Here is an 11,691-nt window from a genome sequence, read left to right as displayed (position 1 = left end):
ATGGAGTGTCTGTCTGTAGAGGAAAAAGTCGAAATGGTTCTTATTTATGGGGAATCTAGGAGAAATGTGCAACAGTCTATTCTTCTGTATGCCGAACGATTTCCTGATAGAAGAACTCCATCGCAAATATCATTTTATCGTGTTATAAAGCAGTTTTCCGAAAAAGGAAGTGTCCAGTCAAAAAAAAAGGAGCCGTAAAAGAACCGTCACCGGCGAAAATAAGGAAATTGCAGTGTTAGCTGCAGTAAATTACGATCCCCATATAAGTTCTCGACAATTAGCTACCAATGCAGGGATTTCTAAAAGCAGTGTTCTTAGAATATTAAAACGGCACAAATTCCATCCATACCATGTGTCGTTGCATCAAGAACTACATGGTGACGATTTTGTGAATAGAATAACGTTTTGTAGATGGGCACAAGACAGAATGCGGAATAATAATAACTTTTTTCTATCCGTATTATTTAGTGATGAATGTACTTTCACCAATCATGGTGAAGTAAATCGGCATAATATGCACTATTGGGCTATTGAAAATCCACATTGGCTAAGACAAGTGGAGCATCAGAGACCCTGGTCTGTTAATGTGTGGTGTGGAATTTTGGGTGAAAAAGTAATTGAGCCTTTTTTTATCGATGGCACATTAAGAGGAGAAATGTACACAATTTCTCTAACTGAGGAGTTGCCGTTACTGTTGGAAGATGTACCATTAGAAGAAAGACAGACCATGTGGTACCAGCACGATGGATGTCCTGCTCATTATGCACATACTGCTAGAGATATTTTAAATCACAATTACAATGGTCGTTGCATAGGACGCGGAGGTCCAGTACATTGGCCAGCTCGATCTCCTGACCTTACATCCCCAGATTTTTTCTTATGGGGTTATTTCAAAGACAAAGTTTATATCGATGTACCAACGACTCCAGAAAACATGCAGGAGCGTATACGAAATGCTTGTGCAAATATTGAAAGAGACGTACTTTTACGTACACATCAATCTTTTCTACAAAGAATTGGAAAGTGCATTGAGGTTGAAGGGCATCACTTTGAACACTTATTACTGTAATCTAATTGAATTATGTTAATGATTATTTGTTTTGACAGATACTACAAATGTACAGTAGATGTTTATGAAATAGTACTGTACAGTACATTATAACTTTCTTTTATCAATTTTCACTTTCCAAATACCTGTGAAACTTACAGTATGTGCTAAATTGAAAAATGGTTCCTACAAAAGTTGTTAATTTTTTTACGAGGAATAAGAATGCAAAATAAAAAATGTAGGTTTCCATTTAAAAATATTAGATTGACCTTCAGATGACCTTGAAAACGTCCTCCAAATAAAACATAAATCATGCAATTTGCTTTCCCCCTTAAAGTCAATTAACTTTTATTAAAACATTTCTTTCTCCAACGCTTCGTTTTTGAGATATTTTGCATTATCAACTTAAATGGTCCACCCTGTATATATGTATTATTAATGTATGCATACGTGTATATAAATATCATGGTGGAAAGATAAAAGGTGAAGTATTACGCATAATGGCGGCATACCGAAATTTCAACCAATCAAATGTCACCCATTTGGCAACGCGCGTATTTCAAACGTGAATGACTAATCAGAAATAAAAACACAGTATTTATATTGGAAGTAAAAATGTGTATTCATAAATATTAATATAAACTATAACGATTTTTGCAATTTTTTACAAAACAATTCGGCATGATGTTGATGTCCGAAATAACACTTTAATATAACACTCCAACAGGACTTTCGCTTCCGGTGAGATAGAGAGCAGATGGGGAGAGTTTAGCTATCGAAAGGAAAGAGGAACAGGTGTGCTAGTGGAGCGAGAGGGAGGAAGTAAAGTGGTGAGAGTGAAAAGAGTGGAGTGAGGAGTCTATGGAGAGCGAAAAGTGGAGGAAGGAAGGAGAGACGACAGACACAGGAAGGGGGAAGGAAGGTAAAAGAAATTGAGGTTAGGAATAGTGCGAGGGGAAAGGAGGGGTTCAGGTGACAGTAGACAGTGTACAAACAGGGAGTAGGAACAGACAGATGAGCGACTGAACAGAAGGAGACGGTGTAAGAACCAGGAGCAAGAATAGATAGAACGGCGACTCAGCGGACAGTACGAAGTAGGGCCAGGAGTAGAGAATAGGTAGAAGGGCAATAAGCACCAGAATCGGAATCTAGGGAAATAACTATACGAGTGAAGGGTGAATTTGAGGATAGGCGGCTAGGAAAGAGGAGAAAGTAAAGTAGGAGAGAAATAGTGATAGGTAAGTAGGATATCAAAGAATGGAGGAGGATAAGAAAAAAGAGTTAAAAGAGATAAAAGAATTAAAGATAGGAAAGGACGGAAGTAAAAAAGTAGAGAGGCGAGGGAGCACGGGAAATATAGAAGAAATATTTAAAAGGAAAAGGGAAACTATGGAAGGGGCAAAGGGGGGAAGGGGGTGGAAGATAAATGGACTCACAGGGAGGAAAAGAGGGTACAGAGATCGCCAATAAAGGGAATGGTAGGAATGGTAGAAATGGATAGCAGAGAAGGTACATGGTGGTGCGAGATGAAGAAGGACTGGAAGAAAGAATTAAAAGAGGGGATTCAGAAAATGAAAGAGATGGTAAAAGTCGAACTGAGAGGACAGATGAGAGGGATGAAAGAGGAGTTAGAAGAAATGATGAAGAGGAGAATGGAGGAAGAAGAAGTGAAATGGAGAAGAGAGAAAGAAGTACTGATGAAAAGAATAGATGAGCTGGAGAAGGGAGTAAAAAAGGTAGGATTGAGGATGGGAGAGAAAGGGGAAGAGAAGATAAGGAAGGATAAAGGACGAGAAATGGAAGAAAGAGTAAAAGAAATGGAAAAGAAGTTGGAAAGAAAAGAGAGAGAGGAAAAGAGAAGGAATATAGTGATAAAAGGTATCAGGGGAGGAGAAAATATGGAGGTCAGGACAAAGGAGAGTATAAAAGAGCTAGGGGTAGAAGAGGCAGTGGTGGAGGTAAAATATGTGGAAGACAGAAGAGAGGGAGGAAAGGGGACAGCGATAGTTAAACTAAATAAAATGGAGAAGAAGATAGAGGTGATGAGGAAAAAGAAGGAAATAAAAAACAAGGAGATTAAAATAGACGACGACTTAACATGGAAGGAAAGAAGAATGAGATGGAATCTACAGGACATAGCGTGAAAGGAGAAAGGTAAAGGTAAGAGAGTATGGATAGGTTATGGGAAAATACAGATAGAAGGAAAGTGGTGGAGATGGGAGGAAGATGAAGAAAGGTTGAAAGATGAAGAAGGAAGAATTTGGATGGAATTGGGGGAAGGGAAGGAGGAAGAAAAAATGGAGGAGGGATAGAAGGAGAAGGGAGAGAGGAGATAGAGAGGCGGGAGAAGTGGTGGGGAATAACATTTTGGAACGTAGCAGGGGTAGAAAACAAAGATAAAGATTTTTGGCGGAATTTAAGTAAATGGGAAGTTATAATACTAACGGAAACATGGTTGGATAAAAAAGGATGGATAAGACTAAAGGAAAGGTTACCGAAGAATTTTACATGGAAGGCGCAATCAGCGAAAAAAAGGAAAAAAGGGTAGAGCAATAGGAGGAATGTTAGTGGGGATAAAGAAAAATATAAGTGTAGAGATGAAGGAGGAGGTTAAAGAGGAAGGGAGAATGATATGCAAAATAAGGCTGGGGGAGGAGTGGTGGAGAGTAATAGGGATATATGTAAATGGGGATATAGAAAAGAAGCTGGAGGGTCTAAAGGAATGGATGGAGGAGGAAGAAATAGAAGTCAAAACTATCATAGGAGGAGACTTTAACGCAAGGACTGGAGAAGAAGGAGGATGGGGGATAGAAGAGGAACAGGAGGAGGAGCAGAAGGGAAGAAAATCGAAGGATAAAAAAATTAATAGGGAAGGAATAAGGAAACTAGTGGAATGCATTGAGGAAAGAGGCTGGTCAATTTTGAATGGAAGTATAGAGGGAGACGAAAAGGGAGAATTTACGTACACAGGGGGCAGGGGGGAAACAGTGATAGATTACATATTAGGGAACGAAAGGATAGAAGAGAGAGCAGAAAGAATAGAGGTAGGTATGGAGATAGACTCGGACCATCACCCGGTCACCATATGGCTGAAAGAAAAAAATGGAAGAGGAATCAGGAGACGAGGAGAAGGAAGAAGGAAGGGAAGGGGGATTTGGGACGAAGAGGGGAGGGAAGACTTCAAAAGAGAGATGGGGAGCAGAGAAGAAGAAATAATAGGTATAAAAGAGGAGTTGAAGGAAATGGGAACAAGAATATTAGCATCCATAGAAAGGTGTGAGAAAAAAAGAGGAAAAGAAAAAGTTATCAGTAAGGGCTGGTGGGATGAGGAATGTAAAGAAGGCAAGAAAGAGATCAGAAAAGAATTGAGAAGATGGAGAAGGGAAGAAGGAAAAGGCGATATATACAGAGAAAAGAAAAGAAAGTACAAGGAAATGTGCGAAGAGAAGAAGAAAGAAGAGAAGGAAAAAATGATAAGAAAGGTGGAAGAGGCTAAGACAGAAAAGAAAGTATGGGAGTTAGTGAGAAGAGAAAGGAAAAAAAGGATAAGAGTAAATGAGGAGATAAAAATGGAAGATTGGAAGGAACACTTTATGGGACTACTGGGAGGAGTGGAGAGAAAAGTGGTCAGAGGAGAGAGAGATAAGAGGGAAGATCAGGAGGAATCAGAGTTAGAATGGAATGAAGTAAGGAGAGTGTGAAGGACGGGAAAGCGATGGGATTAGACGGAATACCCAATGAGGTCTGGAAATATGGAGGAGAAGAGATGAAAAACTGGGCTTGGACGACGTGCAAAAGAATCTGGAGGGATGAGGGATGGCCAGAAGAGTGGAAAGAAGGGATAATACTACCAATAGTAAAAAAAGGGAGAGGGAAGAAAGTAAATGAATATAGAGGGATTACACTTATGCCATCCCTGTATAAGATATACGCGGCAGTGCTGGGAGAAAGATTGAGACAAGAGGTGGAGGACAAGGGAATTCTATCAGAGAGTCAAGCAGGCTTTAGAAGAAGGATGGGCACGATAGACCAAATTTACACTCTAAATTATTTAATTAATAAACAACTGGGAAAAAAGGAGGCAAAATGACGGTAACTTTCATAGACTTTAAAGCAGCCTTTGACTCGGTAGATAGAGAAATTTTATTTAGAGTAATGAGGGGAAATGGAGTGAGGGAAGGACTAGTGGAAAGAATAGAAGAGTTAATGAGGGAAACAAAGAGTAGGGTTAAAAGAGGAGAAGAGATAGGGGGGAATTTTGGACAGCAAAGGGTTTGAGACAAGGATGCCCATTAAGTCCGATCCTGTTTAACATCCTATTGGCAGACTTAGAGGAAGAAATGAGGAAAGGAGGATGGGGAGGTATAAGGTTAGGGGATCGGAAAGTATACTCGCTGGCGTACGCGGATGATGTAGCTCTATTGGCAGAGGAAGAACAGGACATGAGATCGATGATAAGTAAGCTGGAAAGTTATGCGGATAAAAAAGGGCTGGAAGTGAACCCGGGGAAATCGAAAGTGATGAGATTTAAAAAAGGCTGGGGAAGAAAGAAGGTAATTAATTGGAGATGGAAAGGAAAGAAACTGGAAGAAGTAAAAGAATTTAAATACCTAGGTTACACCTTCCAGAAAAACGGAGGACAAGAAGCGCACTTAAGAGAAAGAGGCAGAAGGGCAGCAGTAGTAATGAGAGAGGTATGGGGAATAGGCAAGAGACTATAGGGGAGGAACTGGGAAAGAAGGATCTGGTTATATGACACGTTAGTATGGACAGTGTTGAATTACGGGATAGAGGTTTGGGGATGGAAAGAGAGAAAAGGGATAGAGGTCATACATGAAAGGTGCTTAAGATGGACGATGGGTTTAGATTAGAGGACACCGGGATACTTACAATTAGTGAGGGAGGAATTAAAGAGAGATGATGAAGGGGAGAGCAGGGAAGAGAGCGTGGAATTTTGAAAAGAGATTGGAAGAAGGGAGAGGACCTGAAACAGCAAAGAAATGTTGGAGGGAGATGAAGGATAGGTGGAGGAGAGGTAGGATATTAGGTGTCTGGGAACAGGAGAGAATGGAGTTCCTAGGAGAGAAGGGGATAATGGTAAGAGAGGAGAAGGAAGTAGATGATAGGGAGTTAGAGGAAAGTGAAAAAATAAGACAGAAGGAGGTTAGAGGGAAAAGAATAAACGATTCCAATTATAACAGATGGTATAAGGAGATTAAAAGCGAGGGAATCCCAAAATATCTGAAAAAAGGATGGACAGAGATTAGGTGGAGAAGGATGATAAGATTTAGGATGGGAAATGAAATGAGAGAAGGGAGGTATTGGGAGGAGGAAGAGAAAAGGTTATGTAGAGTATGTGGGGGGGAGGAGGAGACATGGGAGCATGTGTGGGAGAGATGCGAGGGAGATGGAATAGAGAGAGGGAAGAGTTGGTAAGACGTGATAGGAGACATATTGGGGGAGGAAGGGGAAGGGGAGGAATGGATGAAAAGAGTGGAATTGAGAAGAATTGGATGTGTGGAACAGTAAGAGTGGAAAATAAAGGGTAAATGGTGATGCGAGAGAGAGGGAGTGAGAGGGGAGAAAGTGAGAGAGGAGAAAATAAAGAAGACAGGAAAGTAAAATTGAATAAAATTAAGAAACAGAGGAAGTACAGCGGAAACGGAAGTCCAATTAGATTAAGGTCTGTAGTTTAGGATAAAGATGTTAAAGTAGTAAAGTAAATTCTAGTATTAAGATAATGTTGAAAGCGCGGAGGTAAGAAGAGAGAGAGAGAGAGACTTAGGTAGGAGGCGTAGGATAAGAACGGAATATAGAGTTAAGACGACAAGTAAAATAAGCGTTGTGGTATGAGATATCGAGGAGAAGGAGTGTTGTTGATGTGTTGCAAAGTTGTAAGAGTTAGGCTAAGAGAATTGTAACCCCATAGGGGCTCAATAAAATTATATCTATCTATCTATCTATCTATAACACTCCAACACTTAGGGCCGGTCTCACCATCTCCAATTAACTCAATCGGCCGATTAAACTATATCTTTGTCTCTTTTCAGCTACGTTCTTAAAAAGAGACAAAGATATAGTTTAATCGACCGATTGAATTAATCGGAGATGGTGAGACCGGTCCTTAATATTTAACGCTCATTGCCAGCAATATACATATGGCAGTATCAATCATATGATTTTGCCGAATGGGTGAAATCTAATTGGTTGACCACTTTCCCACTACTTTCGGACGACTGCGCAACCCCCGGAATGCTTCACCTTATATACTTCCACCATGATAAATATAAGAAATGTATACGACGCATGCAGATATGTGTGCATAATACCTATATATTTTGGATATTATAATGTAGCTTACACATTACTAGGGCAACCAAAAATAAGCTATGAAAATCTTGTTTTAAGCGCTTAAAATATGCTCCATAAAATTAAAAAAAATACTCTAAAAACAGAGAAATATGCTCTTAAAAAATTACAATTTAAATTAAAATTAAAATAAACTTAATGAAAAATTGTTTACATTGTATATATTCTTATTTTTAGATTTATTAATTAATTCCATTGAATTTATAAAAAACACAAACCACATACATTTAAATTAACGCATAGTCATATTAAAGTCAAAAGTTTAACTCTTTTAATTTATATTTTGATTACAGTAAATAATAAACATTTCACTTAAGTTTTCAAACAAAAAGCTTTGCCTATTTGCTCGCAGAACATTTTTATACATTGAAAAACTTCGTTCGACATCAACAGAAGTTATAGGTGCATATTTAAATGCCAAGGTTTCTTGAACGCTGTACTTGTCCGTTTTTGTAGTATCCGTATTATCAGATTTTCCAATCAATCGTGCTGAAAGTTCCTTTAAAACAGTAAATCCACTATTCTTCGCAATAACGTTTGCACATTTTTTAAAAATAAAATTCGCTGTCTCGCCCTTTACATTATTAATTGCTTCCATAGCATATGTTACAACTTCAATCTGCACAGTAAGTAAAATAAAAAAATATAAAAAGTAAAATAAGCAAAAATATATGCACTTATAGCTAAAATATGCAAAAATATGCTGTTACATATAGGGTTTAAAATGCATAGTTTCTTCCGAAATAAATTTATATGTAATCTATTTCTTTATTAATCAAATTTAAAAAAATATGCTCTAACATATTTTGGTTGCCCTACACATTACATACATATATATATATACAGGGTGTCTCTAAAATCTGACGCAGGCTCTTTATTTCGGAAACGGCTTTAGATATGGGAAAATGTTTCAGACAAAAGTTGTAGGACTTGAAGAGGGACAGATGATAAAAATATGGACTTGACCTTGAGTGACCTATTGAAGGTCAGGTGAAGGTCATCGATGTTTTTTTTTAATAGAACCCTCTATTTTTAATTGCATATTCTTATAACCCTTGTCGAGACGTTTTCAAAACACTACCTATGTGGATCTTTTGCACAAGCCGTTCCCAAGATACGAAGCTTCAAAGTTGACATATCATCGGCATTCGCATTATCCGATGTACATCGCGGGGAGGTTGTTCAGTCAAATTTGTACATCAAGTGGCCCTAAAAAGGGCAGACTTTGTGTGTGTGTGTGTGTGTGTGTGTGTGTGTGTGTGTGTGCGTGCGTGCGCGCGCGCGCGCGCTTCTTTAGTAAAACTTTTCTCTAATTATTTTTCTTCTAGTTTGTAAGGGGAAGGAGAAAAAAATGGTAGAGAAAAAGAGAGAAAAGTTTTACTAAAGAAGCACACACACACACACACACACACACAAAGTCTGCTTTTTTAAAGCCACTTGATGTACAAATACGACTTTAACCTCCCCGCGGTGTACATCGGATAATGCGAATGCCGATATGTCAACTTTGAAGCTTCGTACCTTGGGAACGGCTTCCGCAAAAGACCCACATAGGTATAGTGTTTTGAAAACGTCTCGACAAGGATTACAAAAATATGCAATAAAAAATAAGAGGTTTCATTTAAGAGAACATCGATGACCTTCACCTGATCTTCAATAGGTCACTCAAGGTCAAGTCCATATTTTCATTATCTGTCCCCCTTCAAATCCTACAATTTTTGTCTAAAACATTTTTCCATATCTAAAGCCGTTTCCGAGATAAAGAGCCTGGGTCAAACTTTAGAGACATCCTGTATAAACGTGTGCATGAACGAGTATAATAGCATAAATGTTTTATTATATTCGTTATAAATAATTAATAATATGGTTTCATCTGCCTGTTTATTGTGCAAAACAATATGAAATTTTGAAATGCCTTATGGCCCCGTAGCTCCATGAGCCGCTACTGGCCACACATTGTCTTGTCTTTTTCTACGTCTGTCAACACGGTTTTAGCACAGTATACTTATATACACCCCATGTTCCGATATTACTGCCAGTACTGAAAATATATAATATACGTAACGTAAACTATAGCTTTTCAGTACTGGCAGTGTATATCGGAACATGCCCACAGTAGGGACACACAGCGTCGGAACCTTTGATCTTTTTCAGCTGACCTTTCAGCAGTCCGCCATGTCTTTAGGTTGCAGCACCGTATTCAATATTTTTGTTGTACCCATTACTATTAAAACAATTTTGCGCGAAATATTTTCGATATTGTTTTATAGTCATTTTTTCTGAATAAAAATTAAATATTGCATAAAACGCGAAATCAAAATGATAGTATTGTAGTTTTACAGATTATATTTTACTATAAATGGAATCACAGTAATGGAGTTATTGGGTTCTTTATGTTGAACGGGATTGGCATGACTTATAAAAATGGTCGCTTACGATGCGCAAGCAAATCTGCGCGGCTGATTTGAAAACAAAGGACTGTCCCTACTGTATGTAAGTATACTGTGGTTTTAGTAACATGCTCCATCCAGTACTATATATCGATGAAAGAGACGAAGATAATAATATGATTGTCTGTCCTTGTCAACTACACCGATTACAGCTCTCTCTATCGCGATATCACGCAACTAATTTTTTGCTCTGTTTTATTCCTCAGCCTCATCTCGCACACACACATATAAATGAAATATTTTCTATATCGAAATCTTTTTTATTAGACTTCTAAACTTATTTCTGCAAGTTCACTGATACTCCTTCATGCAATCCTTAGGGCGAAGCTCTCTTATTTCGAATGTACAAATTGTAAAACTTTTATATTAAGTAAGTATTGTTAGAAGCTGTCACGAGAAGCTAATAAAAAAACTTGAATTTTCTAATTTTTTGTCTTTTTACATTAAATTCGGATCGCTTCGCCCTAGATTATTATATTCACTTTAATCCTGGAAAAGCTTTTTTTATTCTATTAAACCAATAAAAGTTCTCGATATAGAAAAATATAACCGCTTTAGGATCCCCTTAAGATCCATGAAAATTACCTCTACCATTTCCCCTTTATTGACTATCAATTTCCATTCGTCGATGACTGTTTGAATTGCCGTTTCACACAAATACTGTTTCCTAAAGCCTGACTGATGTTCTGTTATAATATCATTATTTTCTAAGTACATTTAAATTTGTTTTTTTACTACTAATTCTAATACTTTTTCAAATATTGGTAATATATTAATAGGCCTATAGTCACTCGCTTTTTTCGCTTTTTCTACTTTTGGGTTAGGAATATTATCGTGGATGTTTTCCAACTATCCGGACAACAACCTTTCCTTAATGAACAATTTATTACATCAACAAATTCCTCCTTTATTATATAAAACATTGTTTTAAGTATGTCACTAGTTATACCCTCTTCTGTGCCTCTTCCTTTTTTGGTAGACTCATCACAACAAGATCCTCTATCCTAATCATCTCAAAATTTCCCATAATCTCACTACTTTCAATAACATAAATAATTCTTTTACCTATACATCCTGATTTATATCCATTTATAGATTTTACTATGTTATCAATGCTTTGTACATAATATAAATTAAATTTATCTGCTATATTGCACTCTTCAATATTGTAGTCGATAGGATGTCGATAGGAGAGAGATGTGTATTATATTCAAACTCTTAACTCTTTATTACCTTTAACTCGTAGAAACTCTTTATTATTCTTACTCTTCCAAATTCTCAGAGAGAGAGACGCGTTCGACCGAGCGGTCGCCGTTTATAAACATTCAGTTAAAATGCTTATCCTTTCAAATGAAGCCAATCACAACATGGCACGTTTCGTCAAAAGTATACAATAAAATCGAGGCAACGGACAGATAAGCATATACGAAAACACGACAATAACCCGACACGAAAATAATAACATAATACATATACTGGTGACTTATTCCACGGACATCCCGCTACATCAGATACCGCTAACAATATATTATTTAATATTTCAAAATCTATATCCTCTGTTTCCTTTGTACTCATCTGCTTGCCTTTTAATATTTCTTTCAAAGCTTTCCACATAGATGTAGGATTCCTCTTATTATAATCTATTATATTTTTATAATATTCTATTTTTTTGTTCTGATTAATTTAACCACTGCATTTCTTTCACTCTTAAATTGCAACCAATTTTGATTTGTCTTCATATAATGCTTTACTGTACGCCTCGTCCCTCCTATATTCGTTGCTTCTCTTATTTCGTCTGAAAACCACTTTTTCCCCTTTCATACT

At 37.4% G+C, this 11,691-nt stretch overlaps 1 protein-coding gene across 1 annotated transcript; it reads left to right on the top strand.

The window, feature by feature from the left end:
- Window positions 1-1,069, top strand: LOC145945634 (uncharacterized). Its single transcript, XM_083054690.1, has 2 exons — window positions 1-86; window positions 154-1,069. Exons 1-2 carry the CDS (start codon window positions 1-3, stop codon window positions 1,067-1,069), a joined length of 1,002 nt encoding a protein of 333 aa, XP_082910816.1.
- Window positions 1,070-11,691: the final 10,622 nt, after the last annotated feature.

Source organism: Prenolepis imparis, unplaced genomic scaffold, assembly GCF_030444845.1.
Source record: "Prenolepis imparis isolate NDT839.2.m4 unplaced genomic scaffold, iyPreImpa1.0 SCAF_14, whole genome shotgun sequence".
In the NCBI taxonomy this organism is placed as follows: Eukaryota; Metazoa; Arthropoda; class Insecta; order Hymenoptera; family Formicidae; genus Prenolepis; species Prenolepis imparis.
The sequence above is the reverse complement of the archived record's forward strand: the minus strand, read 5'-3'. Positions and strand labels throughout refer to the sequence as shown.

Bases quoted from the DNA above. Each gene is read 5' to 3' on its own strand.
- LOC145945634 (XM_083054690.1), top strand. From the start codon at position 1: ATGGAGTGTCTGTCTGTAGAGGAAAAAGTCGAAATGGTTCTTATTTAT. The intron at 87-153 runs GTATGCCGAACG...GTTATAAAGCAG, and splicing joins GTGCAACAGTCTATTCTTCT to TTTTCCGAAAAAGGAAGTGT.